Source organism: Sphaerodactylus townsendi, linkage group LG06 (genome assembly GCF_021028975.2).
Source record: "Sphaerodactylus townsendi isolate TG3544 linkage group LG06, MPM_Stown_v2.3, whole genome shotgun sequence".
Lineage (NCBI taxonomy): Eukaryota > Metazoa > Chordata > Lepidosauria > Squamata > Sphaerodactylidae > Sphaerodactylus > Sphaerodactylus townsendi.
In genome coordinates this window covers 17,386,315-17,400,934 of record NC_059430.1, presented here as the reverse complement: position 1 = coordinate 17,400,934, position 14,620 = coordinate 17,386,315, and the positions used below count along the sequence as shown (strand labels likewise).

At 46.6% G+C, this 14,620-nt stretch overlaps 1 protein-coding gene across 2 annotated transcripts in view; it reads right to left on the bottom strand.

Moving 5' to 3' along the window:
- Positions 1–305: 305 nt before the first annotated feature.
- Positions 306–14,620, bottom strand: part of ITIH2 (inter-alpha-trypsin inhibitor heavy chain 2) — a 46,715-nt gene continuing 32,400 nt past the window's right edge. Inside the window, exons 17-23 of one of the 2 annotated variants that reach the window (XM_048500329.1) lie at positions 11,383–11,505; positions 10,106–10,198; positions 7,762–7,875; positions 6,517–6,715; positions 3,326–3,498; positions 1,653–1,764; positions 306–760 (exon numbers count right to left, since the gene is read on the bottom strand). In XM_048500329.1, coding sequence (XP_048356286.1) covers positions 613–760; positions 1,653–1,764; positions 3,326–3,498; positions 6,517–6,715; positions 7,762–7,875; positions 10,106–10,198; positions 11,383–11,505 — 962 coding nt within the window. In that variant the 3' untranslated portion in view covers positions 306–612. The remainder of the gene's footprint in view (positions 761–1,652; positions 1,765–3,325; positions 3,499–6,516; positions 6,716–7,761; positions 7,876–10,105; positions 10,199–11,382; positions 11,506–14,620) is intronic. The other variant, XM_048500330.1, reaches the window with a different exon arrangement.

The window sequence follows — 14,620 nt, the reverse complement described above, 5'->3', positions numbered from 1 at the left end:
TAACACGCCTCACTGAAGTTTGAACCACGTCGGTACATCAGCTGCTGTTCTGCCCCTCCATTTCTGTTACTTCAGTCTCTGTCAACACGGTTCTGGAGTTTGGCAAAGTTTTAGAAGAAGAGGAGGAAGAGGAGGAGTTTGGATTTATACCCCGCCTTTCTCTCCTGTAAGGAGTCTCAAAGCGACTTTCAAACTCTTTCCCTTCTTCTCCCCACAACAGACACCTCATGAGGTAGGTGGGACTGGGAGAGTTCTGAGAGAACTGTGACTGGCCCAAAGTCACCCAGCAGACTTCATGTGCAGCAGCGGGAAAACAAATCCAGTTCACCAGATAAGAGTCTGCCACTCATGTTAAGGAGTGGGGAATCAAACCTAGTCTCTCCAGATTAGAGACCAGCACTCTTAACCACTACATCATGCTGACTTGGAGAGGAAAGGTAGCTTTGTTATGTAGCAAAGGACAAATACAAGGTCTGTGGGCAGAATCTGGGCCACCTGCCTTCTCTATTGGAAAAGCTTTTCTTCCTGGTCAAATAGTGAATTAATGCAAAGCTGTCTGGACCGGAAGGAGGGGGGCTGGGTTGCTTTGGGTGCCTGTCCCCTAACCCTCCTTTAGGGCCACTGCAGAACGCTGTATAAAGTAGGGACGAGATAATCTTGGTATAGGCCATCGAGGAAACCTTTCCCGCTGTTGTGCACGAACCAGCACTGGACACGTATGCCTGCCTTTCGGTCCACGCGGTAGTCCTTTTGGAATCCCCTATAGGGGAGAACAAAGACATTGTAATGTCACAGGAGAAAATTTAAGACAAAGCAAGGAACAAAAGAGGTTGGAGAGGGGCTAGTGGGGGGAGCTGTATTTCCCATTTAGTTTTTTTTTGGGGGGGTGGTTTCATGGATTTTGGAAGCACTGCCCCAACTGAAACCTGTTTGGATAACAGCTGTTCTCTGTGATGGCTGAAACAGAGCCCCCCAGGTGTGGAGGCAGGGTGCCACAGAGTCTCAGAGTGGCTACCAAGAGGGGAAGACATTGTACATGGTGGCGGCTGGAGAATTCCGAAGATTACTCCAGGCAATAGAGTTCAGACCCCTGGAGAAAATGGCCACTTCGGAAGATGGCTCCATACCATTCTACACCACTGACCCAGTGGTGGGATCCAAAAATTTTAGTAACAGGTTCCCATGGTGGTGGGATTCAAACTGTGGTGTAGCGCCAATGGGGCTGGGCAGGGCACAACGGGGGCGTGGCCGGGCATTCCGGGGGCGGGACATTCCTGGGCGGGGCTGTGGCAAGGACACAGCCGCTGCGCCGGTCCTTGGGCAGGAAACGAATGCACGCAGGCGCAGGCTGCCACGCACGCCGGTGCACCTCCTGCTAGACTGCTTCAAGTTCTGCGAGCTACTGCTGAGAGGAGGGGCGTAACTAAGGCAAAAATCACGTGGCAAAATCACCCATTAGTAACCCCCTCTTGGCACACAAAAATAACTAGTAACCTACTCTCAGGAACCTGTGAGAACCTGCTGGATCCCACCTCTGCACTGACCTCCCTCCAAACTTGGCCCACCTGAGGCTCCACCCCCAAAATTCCCAAGTTTTTTTTTCTCAAAAGGGCATCTCAACCTTTCCATCGCAGGTGACTAGGATGCCTTACCATGTGACCGTAAGTTTGTGGCCCTTCACTTCCATGGTAGCTTCGGGTTTCTCCGGATCCTGTCCTGGCCGTTCGTTGTAGATATTCACAGCAGGTTCAACTATGAACTGACCTGGTGAAGGAAAAGTTCGAAAATGCATCACGTTAAAACTTTAGTTTGGCGTCTGAATGGAGTGAAGGCAATACTGGATTGATCCGAAGGGCCTGGCTACCTTATGCTGGCCGACCAGCTCTTTGCAGGAAGCCCAAATGGGAATGTAAAAGCAATTAGCCCCTCTGATGTCATCAATGGAGGAATTTGACCTTAGAGGAATACTACTCCTGAGCCTGAAGGTTCCATTTAATGGTCATATCTGATGGCAGCTGAATAGGGCTGAGTTGAGCAATTCCTGGAGATGTAAGAGCTTGAATAGGAACATTTTTGTTGAGAAGGATCTTAATAAGTCCATCCTCTGAAACTGCTGTTTTCAGCAAGGGGACTGTTTTCTGAGAGCCAGCGTGGTGGTGTGGTTAAGAGCAGGTGGATTCCATTCTGGAGAACCAGGTTTGATTCCTCACTCCTCCATCTGAGTGGCGGAGGCTTATCGGGTGAACCAGATGTGTTTCCGCACACCTACATTCCAGCTGGGTGAGCTTGGGCTAGTCACAGTTCTTCAGAGCTCTCTCAGCCCCACCTACCTCACAAGGTGTCTGTTGTGGGGAGAGGAAGGGAAAGGAGTTTGTAAGCCACCTGGAGTCTCCTTCCAGGTGGGGTATAAATCCAAACTCTTCTTCTAGTAGGAAGACAATTGTAATACCAGATTTCCAGATCCCACCTGATGGCTACTGTGGGTCACCTGAGCTGTGTAGCTGTGGTCTGACAGTTTTAGTTCCTAACGTTTTGCCCGCATCTTCAGAGGCATGTCACGGTAAGATGTGTTTCTCTCCATGGCAGTCCACAACCACACACCTCAGAAAACCCACAACAGCCAGTTAATTCCAGCTGTGAAAGCCTTCAACAAAACATCCCACTTGAAGATTGACAATCCCACAACTGAAATACCTTTTCCCCCTCTTACCCCATGAATTTGTCAGCTCTCTATTTTCAAGCTAGCTAAAAAAGAGAAGAAGAGTTGGATTTATATCCCCCCTTTCTCTCCTGTAGGAGACTCAAAAGGGCTTACAATCTCCTTGCCCTTCCCCCCTCACAACAAACACCCTATGAGGTAGGTGGGACTGAGAGAGTTCCGAAAAGCTGTGACTAGCCCAAGGTCACCCAGCTGGCATGTGTTGGAGTGCACAGCCTAATCTGCTTCACCAGATAAGCCTCCACAGCTCAAGTGGCAGAGTGGGGAAATCAAACTCAGTTCTCCAGATTAGAGTGCACCTGCTCTTAACCGCTATGCCACTGCTGCTCCTAAACCAGAGACTATCACCGCATCCTGGGCAGCACACTCCTGAAACACTGGTGACTGTGAAGTACTTGAATACTTGAATCTAGTTATGAAGTTCAATAGGTGATCCCATACTCTAGTACTAAAAAAGGAGACGTTGTCCTCAATTCCACCTCCACCCCACACACACAATTTTATATACCTCTGTTAGTTCTTTTATTTATTTTCTTTTTAAAAAACTAATCTCCCCTTCGAAACCATATAAACCACTCCTGTCTTCTTCATCCCAGAGGACTTTACCTATAAGCCCGTGGACGCTGGGGGAGAAGTGGTTTTCCGGTGGGATGTAGATGCCCAGGAAGTCAACGTTGACTGGATGTTTCTTCCACACTCGGTGAAGCAAAACCATGAAAGTCGTGTTCCCGTTCACAACAATGGTGACGTTGCTGTTCCTGTTCACAATTATGAGTAGTCTAGAAGTTTCAAAGAAATGGATACGGGACGTTAGTTATTATCACTAGATGGGCCATTGGAGAAGAGAAGAGCTTGGATTTATATTCTGCTTTTCTCAACCGTAAAGTCTCAAAGCAGCTTACAAATCCCTTATAAGAACATAAGAACTAGCCTGCTGGATCAGACCAGAGTCCATCTAGTCCAGCACTCTGCTACTCGCAGTGGCCCACCAGGTGCCTTTGGGAGCTCACATGCAGGATGTGAAAGCAATGGCCTTCTGCTGTAGCTTCTCCTGAGCACCTGGTCTGCTAAGGCATTTGCAATCTGAGATCAAGGAGGATCAAGATTGGTAGCCATAGATCGACTTCTCCTCCATAAATCTGTCCAAGCCCCTTTTAAAGCTATCCAGGTTAGTGGCCATCACCCCCTCCTGTGGCAGCATATTCCAAACACCAATCACACGTTGCGTGAAGAAGTGTTTCCTTTTGTATTGTCGAAGTGTTTCCTTTTATTAGTCCTAATTCTTCCCCCCAGCATTTTCAATGAATGCCCCCTGGTTCTAGTATTGTGAGAAAGAGAGAAAAATTTCTCTCTGTCAACATTTTCTACCCCATGCATAATTTTATAGACTTCAATCATACCCCCCTCAGATGTCTTCTCTCCAAACTAAAGAGTCCCAAACGCTGCAGCCTCTCCTCATAAGGAAGGTGCTCCAATCCCTCAATCATCCTCGTTGCCCTTCTCTGCACTTTTTCTATCTCTTCGATATCCTTTTTGAGATGTGGCGACCAGAACTGAACACACTTCCCTTCCTCTCCCCATCTTGTGAGGGAGGTGGGGCTGAGAGAGTTCTGGGAGAACTGTGACTAGTCCAAGGTCACCCAGGTGTCACATGTAAGAGCAGGGGGGGGGGGGATCTGGTTCACCAGATAAGATTCTGCTCGCTAGTGTGGAGGAGTGGGGAATCAAACCTGGTTTTTCAGATTCGAGTCCACTGCTCTTACACCATGCTGGCGCTCAGTGGTTGAGAAACCACTGGGGATCTCAATAGCCCAGTGGGGGGGGGGGGGTTTCCCCCCAAGATTTTCTGCCATTTGTGAGTTTCATCATTACCCCAGAAAACAGAAGCAAAAGTCTCAGCTGGGCAGTCATAGTGGGCAAGAGGAGAAATGGTGGATGAGCCAAGCACTATTTTGGGCCAATCTTGACCCGGCAGAAAGCAGACAAAAAATATCAGAACATGAGCTCTGAGGGCAGTGAGTTAGTCAGGTCCAGCAAACATCATTCATTCTGTTCAGGCTGTTGATCCAGTAACGTTTTCTTCCATAGCCTTCCAAGGGCCCACTGCTCGTTTCTATGAACTTTGCGCATCTGTGCAGACTATGCGTACATGGTATCGATACAATTCTAGGTGTATTTCATTTGTTTGAACGTGTTGCGCTCTGCACATCAATAGTAATCATATGTATTCAACACAGTGGTGGGATTCAAATAATTTAACAACCAGTGCCGGTGGTGGGATTCACATAATTTAACTGGTTGTTTACAAGCACCATTTTAACAACCGGTTCTGCCAAAGTGGTGTGAACCTGCTAAATCCCACCACTGATTCAACAGTATTGTGTCAAGATTCTGCTTCTATGGATGCCATATGCCGGACACACTCATCCATTTATTTAGAAGAAGAAGAGGAAGAAGAGTTTGGATTTATATCTCCCCTTTCTCCCCTGCAGGAGACTCAAAGGGGCTTACAATCTCCTTGCCCTTCCCCCCTCACAACAAACACCCTGTGAGGTAGGTGGGGCTGAGAGAGCTCCGAGAAGCTGTGACTAGCCCAAGGTCACCCAGCTGGCATGTGTGGGAGTGTACAGGCTAATCTGAATTCCCCAGATAAGCCTCCACAGCTCAGGTGGCAGAGCGGGGAATCAAACCCGGTTCCTCCAGATTAGATACACGAGCTCTTAACCTCCTATGCCACTGCTACAGATTGTAATCAGATTTACAGCCAACGCATTCTGCCTAAACGTCATCTTGTTAAATAAAACTGTTCTGGATTGCAAGCAATAGGTCTCATAGCCAGTGCGGTGCAGTTGTCAGAATAGCAATGCGGGAGAAATCGTGAGTTCAACCCCCCCGCCCCCCATGCCATGAATAAAGTTGCCAACTTCCAGGTGAGGTCTGGAGATCGACTGGAAATACAACAGATGTCCCAATGACAGAAATCAGTTCCTCCTTGCAGAAAACAGCAGTTTTGGAGGGTGGATTGATTGGTTTTATAGCTGACTGAGGGCCGTTCTCTCCCCACATCCCACTCTGCCTGGATTCTGCCCTCGAATCTCCAGGAATTTTGCAAGATGGAGTTGACAACCTTGCTCATGAAACCTTTCCTACCTTCCGGCAGGGAGCACGTTGCTAAGGGTTGCCAACCTCTAGGTGGTGATGGGCAATCTGGGATTATAATTGATCTCCAAGTGACCAAAATCAGTCCCTTCAGAGAAAATGGCTGCTTTGGAAGGTGGACTCTGTGACATAATAGCCTGCTGACGTCCCTCCCCTCCCTCTCCAGCGTGGTGTAGTGGTTAAGAACAGGTGGATTCCAATCTGGAGAACCGGTTTGATTCCCCACTCCTCCACCTGAGTGGCAGATGCTTCTCCGGCGAACCAGATGTGTTTCTACACTCCTACATTCCTGCTGGGTGATCTTGGGCTAGTCACAGTTCTCTTGGAACTCTCTCAGCCCCACCTGATTCACAAGGTGTCTGTTCTGGGGAGAGGAAGGGAAAGGAGTTTGTAGGCCACCTTGAGTCCCCTTACAGGAGAGAAAGGTGGGGTATAAATCCAAGCTCATCTTCTTCTTCTTCACCCCAAAATATCCCATTGAAGCCCCTCCCCTAGGCCCGCCCTCCCCAGGCTCCACCCCCAAAATATTCTGCTATTTCCCAACCGAGATAGAGAACCTATCGCTGGTCCCAGCTCCCTGGAAGAAGGGAAACCTAGATAGCAAGATAGCCCAGGTAGCTTCCAAGCCCTCAGTTTACCTTCTCCGAATGATCCTCCCTGTGTCAGACCAGGAAAGGGAAGTGTTGGAAGAGCCGTCCATAAGCGTGATGGCCTCGGTGCTCACTTCCACTTTCACGCCTTTCTTTCTGAAATCAAACCCGATCTTGCCAAAGTAGGTCTGCAGCTTCTCGTTCACGGCCTGTTTGGCGCCGACCAGCTGCCCGTTAACCGCAATCCCTGCAAACCAAAGGAGGGAAAACAGTCAACCTTTTAAAATGACAGTCTGGCACATTTTCAGGCATTGGCAATAATCTCTTTTTCTGCTGTCAAGTCACAGCAGACTTTGAATTATTTGTTTTATATTTTAAGGCCTTGCGCGGCCTGGGACCTCCGTACCTACGGGACCGTCTTACCCCATATGTCCCAAATTGGTCTCTGCGCTCGGCAGAGGCCAACTTACTGGTGATCCCTGGCCCCTCAATGATACGGCTGGCCTCCACTCGGGCCAGAGCCTTTACAGCTCTGGCCCCTGCCTGGTGGAACGCTCTCCCACCAGCTGTCCGGGCCCTGCGGGATCTTGCTGAGTTCCGCAGGGCCTGCAAGACGGAGCTGTTCCACTGGGCCTTTGGGGAGCCTAGCCGTTGACTGGGGCCCCCTCCCTCTCCTCTTCTTTTATAACATCTAGCGGATCCTACCACCCTCCCCTAGGGGTTTTGGGGGGAGTTGACAGCAGGTGTCATCTTATATTAATGTAATTTTAATAATGTAGTATTTTAATGGGGTAAGGTTTATTTTTATTAGAGCCGTACTAATTTATATTTACTGGTTTTTAACTTGATATTGTGCTCTACTTACATGTTGTTCACCGCCCTGAGCCCTCCGGGGGAGGGCGGTCTATAAACCCAATAAATAATAATAATAATAAAATAATTATATATTTTTTTCCTTTAGAACTGATAAAACTATTCATAAAGTCTGGCAGATAGCCCGAGTTATGTTGTCTTAATGATTGTATTTACGGATTTCTTTTATGTATCTGATCACTTATATTAATATCAGATTCAGATATATTCATACCATTCAGATATTCTCAGCGTGAACTCGTTCTCTGTTCACTTGTCATTATTTCACACTTTGCTTGTTATTATACGGTAATTGACACCCTACAGAGCTTCGCCAGTCTGAGCAGACAATACTGACTTTGATAGATTCAGTATGTAGTTCATAGGTTTCAGACTCCCTCTAAATACACAAGAGGGTCATGGACCATGTTTGTATCTTACCTGACTCAGCATCTGAAACCAAGTTCAGGATCGCTCCAGGTTTGGAATCTATATTGAAACAGATGTTCTTCTGCTGTCTGGGCAGGTTGACGATAAAATGGGGATCGTTGTCCACTGCAAACGCAGAAATCAGCCAGTCACTTATCTGACAAAGATGGCACATCGATGCAAAGCCACGTGAAGTATCAAGTGCCCCTTTACCATGTAAGATGTTATCATGAAACCAAGCCTGGGAGAGCCACGCTTGTTTCAGTAAAATCCTTGGGGTCCTTTCCTCCAATAACTCCAACCAGCGGAGTTCTCAAAGATTTTATTGTAAAAGTTCAAAACAAAGAAATAAAACATAAATGCAGTTAGAGAAATGGCTCAGCTGAATAAATTCTTTTTGGTTCTTTTGTCCCCATTGAAAATGCTGGGGGGAAGAATTAGGACTAATAAAAGGAAACACTTATTCACGCAACGTGTGATTGGTGTTTGGAATATGCTGCCACAGGAGGTGGTGATGGCCACTAACCTGGATAGCTTTAAAAAGGGCTTGGACAGATTTATGGAGGAGAAGTCGATCTATGGCTACCAATCTTGATCTCAGATTGCAAATGCCTTAGCAGACCAGGTGCTTGGGAGCAGAAGCCGCAGAAGGCCATTGCTTTCACATCCTGCATGTGAGCTCCCAAAGGCACCTGGTGGGCCACTGCGAGTAGCAGAGTGCTGGACTAGATGGACTCTGGTCTGATTCAGCAGGCTAGTTCTTATGTTCTTATGTTCTTATTCCGGGAACCCATGGCTCAGAGATGCTTCTCTGACCACGTCTCAAGATGGAATCTAAAATCCTTTGTTTTCCCCTTCTCAGGAAAACTCTGTTCAGGCCACGAGGTAACTTAGGCCTTTGAAGTTGCATCCTGGCACCTTTGCATAGCCCTCCAGGAAATAAAAAGGCAAAGATGCTTTTCACAGTCATGTGTGATTTCCCTTTGCTGTAGGGATAGCATCATTCCATGACAGATGTCTATCACATTGACAAGTCTGCTAGAACTATATACTAGAACGATATACAAAAGGGACTATTTCAAACACAGTGCAACAGTTGCGGAAACCGAAATAACAGTGCATTTTCAGTGTGGAATGATTGCTAAACATGTCTATTCTGCTGTAGGTGGAATGAGGAATGGAATTACTTCCGCCAAAGGTATTCAAAGTGGTCCAATTACAGTGATTTTTAAAGACCTAGCATCCTTGATTATCTCAGCAACAGCGACTTCAGCCCTGTAGAATTTACAATCTACATTTTTGTAGAGGACATAGGTAATGGGAGGGGAGGGGACAAACCAAAGTCCACCCTGTCAGAATAACATATTCCTGCTTGTAGATCTTCTAGGGGTGTCTGTTTAGCTTCTATGGAAAACAACATGCTAGACTATTGATCCAAACCATCAGATTTCTTTCGATGTTATAACACACACCATCAACATAATTTGAAAGGAACAGATACTTCCAACTCTATGATTCCATGACTGTGATATGAAGGTGAATCCATGTGAATTGCACACCATGACGCATCTCCAAGCTGCACTGAGCAGTTTTTAGACCCTGAGTAAACCCAACATTAGGGCTTCAGGCTCCATGCACCTTCTTTATATGCAGAAAGTCCTAGGTTCAGTCCTCAGCATCTCCAGTTCAAGGATTTCAGGTAGTGGCAGTTAGGAAAGCTCTCTCTCTGCATTAAATATATCTGCCAGTCCTAGAATAAACAATGCCGAGCCAGTTGCACCAAGGGTCTGATTTGGTATAAGAAGTATAAGGAATATGCAGTGGCGTAGTGGTTAAGAGCAGGTGTACTCTAATCTGGAGGAACCGGGTTTGATTCCCCACTCTGCCACTTGAGCTGTGGAGGCTTATCTGGGGAATCCCACACATGCCAGCTGGGTGACCTTGGGCTAGTCACAGCTTCTCGGAGCTCTCTCAGCCCCACCTACCTCACAGGGCGTTTGTTGTGAGGGGGGAAGGGAAAGGAGTTTGTAAGCCACTTTGAGTCTCCTTACAGGAAAGAAATGTTGCTATCACACTCTTCATGTTGATTTACCCGAATACCTTCACGGTTCCAACCGCACAACTAGCGCTAAATAAGAACCCAGCGACGCCATTGGCCAAACGTTCTGAGGTCCTGCCAATCTAGATCCAGTCTGCTAATAACTCCCAGCGCCTAGCAAGTCTCAGTCCCTCCACCCGGACGCATCCCCACTTCAGACATTCTCGCCCGCCGCAGACTGGGCACGCGCGATCTGCCTGTATTAAAGCAACGTGCTTCTGTGACAGTGAAACAGAGAGTCAGCACAAACTCCTCTACCTGCATGTATTCCGCTGCCAGATGATTTCTTTGTCTGTTGGCCAACAGATGTAGTGGAATTACCAGGCAGGGGTTGCCCTAAAAGTAAAGATCCTGTTGTGGAAAAGAGATTGATGAGATCTAGAATTCTCCCATTTCTCAACACAGATCTCTTTGAAAGAAAAAGAAACAAAAATACTGTCAAAGTCTTTCACGACTGGAATCAACTGGCTGTGGTTGGCACTTTTGGAAATTCTGACACAGTGTGGTTGACAAAGTGTCAAAATGGCTGCCACAAAATGGCTGCTGCAGGAGGCAAAGCCAGTGGTGGGATCCAAAAATGTTAGTAACAGGTTCCCATGGTGGTGGGATTCAAACTGTGGCGTAGCGCCAATGGGGCTGGGCGGGGCATGACGGGGGCATGGCCGGGCATTCCGGGGGAGGGGCATTCCTGGGTGCGGCTATGGCAAGGACGCAGCCGCTGCGCCGGTCCTTGGGCGGGAAACGAATGCACACAGGGGCAGGCTGCCATGCACGCCGGTGCACCTCCTGCTAGACTCCTTCAAGTTCTGCACGCTACTGCTGAGAGGAGGGCCGTAACTAAAGCAAAAATCACGTGGCTAATCACCAATTAGTAACCCCCTCTCGGCACACACAAATAATTAGTAACCTACTCTCGGGAACCTGTGAGAACCTGCTGGATCCCACCTCTGGGCAAAGCCAGTCACGAAAAGATGGGAGATCCTTGCTCTCAGCACTAGACCTCACCAACTTCTTTGGGGCAAAGCACAAGTAAGGGACATAATTTACATTGGCAGAACCACACAGGAAGTAGTTAAAACATTTCCTTCCTGTGTCCCAAAGACCACATTCACAACCACTAGGGTGTCCTGCTAACTTCGTTTTTTAAGCCCGTAGGCAGTGGTGGGATTCAGCAGGTTTGCACCACTTCGGTAGTATCCGTTGTTAAAATGGTGCTTGTAAACAACCAGTTGTGGAATTATTTGAATCCCACCACCGGAACTAGTTGTTAAATTATTTGAATCCCACCACTGCTAGTAGGAATCTTGGTCTTAGACGTTGCACAGATTTTGATCCTAGATAACTATTGCTATAAGGAGTTAAACTAGGCTTATATACTACATGGGCCCAAATCCCTTTGTCTCCAAAGAAGAAGCCGTAAATGGCCAAGATGGAGGAAACTTTACATCATCCATCTTTTCTTCTTACCCAAAGAGCTGCTATATTGAGTAAATACCAAGGAGGATAGATGGGGGAGGCAGTCCAACTTTTATTACCTGCACGTATGGTAGAAAGAGTTGGACCCATGACCACAGCTAATGGACCCCCTGGCTTCGGGGTAGGCCTCACCCAAGATGGGATGGAATTGTCAGTCACTGCTTGACCAATAATTAAGGATCCTGTTCAGATAAATAAAGAAGATACATGCCAGATGTGATACATGCCAGATGTGTTTATTTGATATAAATCAAATAATAAATACATAGATTAGCACATGGTTAATAGTGTTGGGGCTTTGTTGTGCCCTTGCTCATTTTAGCATGTTGCTTTCACATTCACAGTTTTTGGTGCATTTGTATATTTATATGTAAAAATGTGTTGAACGCAGCCCCATGAAATAAGATACAAACAAGTGTGATCGGGCCATACCAACAGTAATTAACACCCAGGGCCAATTTTAAGTGAGTTCCCCCATATTACACTCCCTCCCCAAACTGTGCTCCCTCTTGCCTACCAACTGGAGGTGGGCTGGTAGAGAGGGGTAGGGGGGTTGTGGCATGGGGAGCAATGTGGTGGCCCTGCGTTTGCTCCTTGGGGTGAGGGCGAAGTGTCCAGCATCAAGATGAAGGCCCCTCAGAGAAGTGGGGGATGAGGTGTGCAGTGCTGCTGTGGTAAGCCACTCCTTTCAGGCCGTAGCTTCTCAGAGCTAAGTTGTCCCACGAATGTGTTTCATAAAGCCCACTTGGTTCTTGAATCTTGGGTGTGAAACCCAAAACGTCTTGAATGGATTGGGAGAATCAGAGAGGTTCAGCTGCCTTATACCGAGTCAGACAACTGGTCTTTATCATGGTCACTGTTAACTAGCAACAGCTCTTCTGACTGGTTGATGTCTTTTGCATCATTTATCCCCCTGATTTTTTTAAAATGGAGATGCTGAGGATTGAAGCTGGGACCTTCTGTAACCAAAGCTGATGTTCAAATACTGCTCTTTGCCCCCCCCCCCCAATGCCAGCCTTTTTGTGTAACAAGGAGGAGTAGGAGTTGATAGATGCTTTGTATATCCCTACAGCACCAGACAATTTAATTTCTGTGCCCAGGATGTTGAAGTCTGGATGTCAGATTGTATTTAGACAAAACAGTTGCAAGATCTTTGACGATAAACTGGGAGTGGAGTTCGCCACAGAGAGGCATGGTCTCTATTTCTATTTGAGGAAACAGTGGAAGCTGTAAAGAGGAAATCTTCCAAGTAAAAGAGAAAGAATGCTCTCACAAAGAACTGTGTTTATGCATGGCGTTTGAAATTGGGACACAGAAGTTATAATGCTGTCAAGAAGCATGTTCAAAATTGTGGCATGTGCATAACTGAGTGTGATTGAAGCAATCAGAAATTTCATATTTGCATCAAAGGAAAGGCTACTGATGCAATTCATTCTAGCAGATATACTGCAGATGAAACTGAAGTTCTGTAGAAGATACAGCGACGTGTTGGGCCTCTGGTGCCCTTCAATGGTAGTGCCAGGTATATACTTACTTTTGTTGATAGTGCAACTTGCATTGAATGACCTTTCTATACAAACTCCTTGGTTCAAACCCCCCCCCCCCCCCACCGCCAACTCAAAGGTTCTTCTAAGGAAAAAATCACCTGTACCTATGAAGCAAATTTGGTGAATCTACCTTGAAAAACAGTTATCCCCCCAACCACAAACTCCTCAAAATTCCCCCTTAGACTTTAATAGGCCAATGATACATACAAGCATCTGTGGGGACAAAGAACTTATCATTTACTTCAGTAGCGGCCGTTGATGAGACAATGGGAAATATTTTAAACAGGCAACTCTAAAGCAAAGGGGTGTAGCGCCCCCTCTCTTTCACTCTTCTGTATCTTTTTTATTTCTCTATCTTTATTTTGTAGGCTGCCCCCAGTAATAAAATTCCGAAACCTCTTTTATTTCCCCCTTTTATTTCATTATTTTCTTGGTAGTGTGTACAAGAGGTAAGTCAAAGGGATGGCATTTGCGGTATTAAGGAAAATCAGGTGGGAGTTCCAATATCTCACTGAACCAAAATAAGATTTTATTTATAACTGGTAGGTAACTTCAAGGTTCCAAACAAATTATTTACACAAATTAAAATAAAATCTAATTGAGACACCACATACTTTAAGTAACTTCCAACCTGCATAAAATCATTCTGACCCTTTTCTCTATCCCTTATACTGTTTTCTCAACTAGAATTTAACCTTTTCGCTCTTAAAATGAAACTATGTTATAGAATCATAGAGTTGGAAGAGACCTCAAGGGCCATCAAGTCCAACCCCCTGCAATGCAGGAACACGCAATCAAAGCACTCCCGGCATATGTTTATCCAGCCTCTGTTTAAAAACCTCCAAAGAAGGAGACCCCACCACTCTCTGAGGCAGTGAATTCCACTGTCGAACAGTCCTGATGGTCAGGAAATTCTGACGGTCAGCCTTGGTCACACGCTTACAGCTTCTGTCCTTTCTGACTTACTCCAATCCTTCCTCAGGGAGAGTTCTGACACTCTTGACTCAGACAGTTTCTATAATCCTCACAGATTAATACATCTCAAAACTAATTTCTCCCTCTCTCCTTGTAAAAACACGGCCAGGATTTCTCTCACAGCTTCAACCCCCCCCCCCAAACACACACAGATATCTATCTATCTATCTATCTATCTATCTATCTATCTATCTATCTATCTATCTATCTATCTATCTATCTATCTGTCTATCTGTCTGTCTGTCTGTCTGTCTGTCTGTCTGTCTGTCTGTCTGTCTGTCTGTCTGTCTGTCTGTCTGTGTTCTTTTTCCCCACCCAAGCACTCCATCACAAAAACCAACTACAGCGCACCTACCTTTTTCTGACCACTCCCTCTCTCTCTCCTATTCAGTACTCAGTTTAAAGACACATAAACCTACCATCATTTCAGTCAAACCTTAAAAATCTTTACAAGAGGGCTCAAACCGAAGGAGACCCCTCCAACTCCACCCTTTCTGCCCTTTCTTCCATTGCCTCATGCCAGCTGGCACCACAGCACCATTCCCTCAAGTGGCCACTCTGGAAACTGCAGGCTAAAGCTGCCCAGCTGAGGCAGGTGACTGAGGCCGTTTCCGCACAGCACAATTACACCCGGGTAGACCCGGGATGGTATATACCAGAGCAATTTTATCCCAGTTTCTGCCTCTGCTTGGCTCCCCGCTTCTTCCCAGGAGCTGAGGTAGGACCAGGAGGTAATACTCCAGTTTGTTTGGCACATCCCGGGTCTTTGGTATTT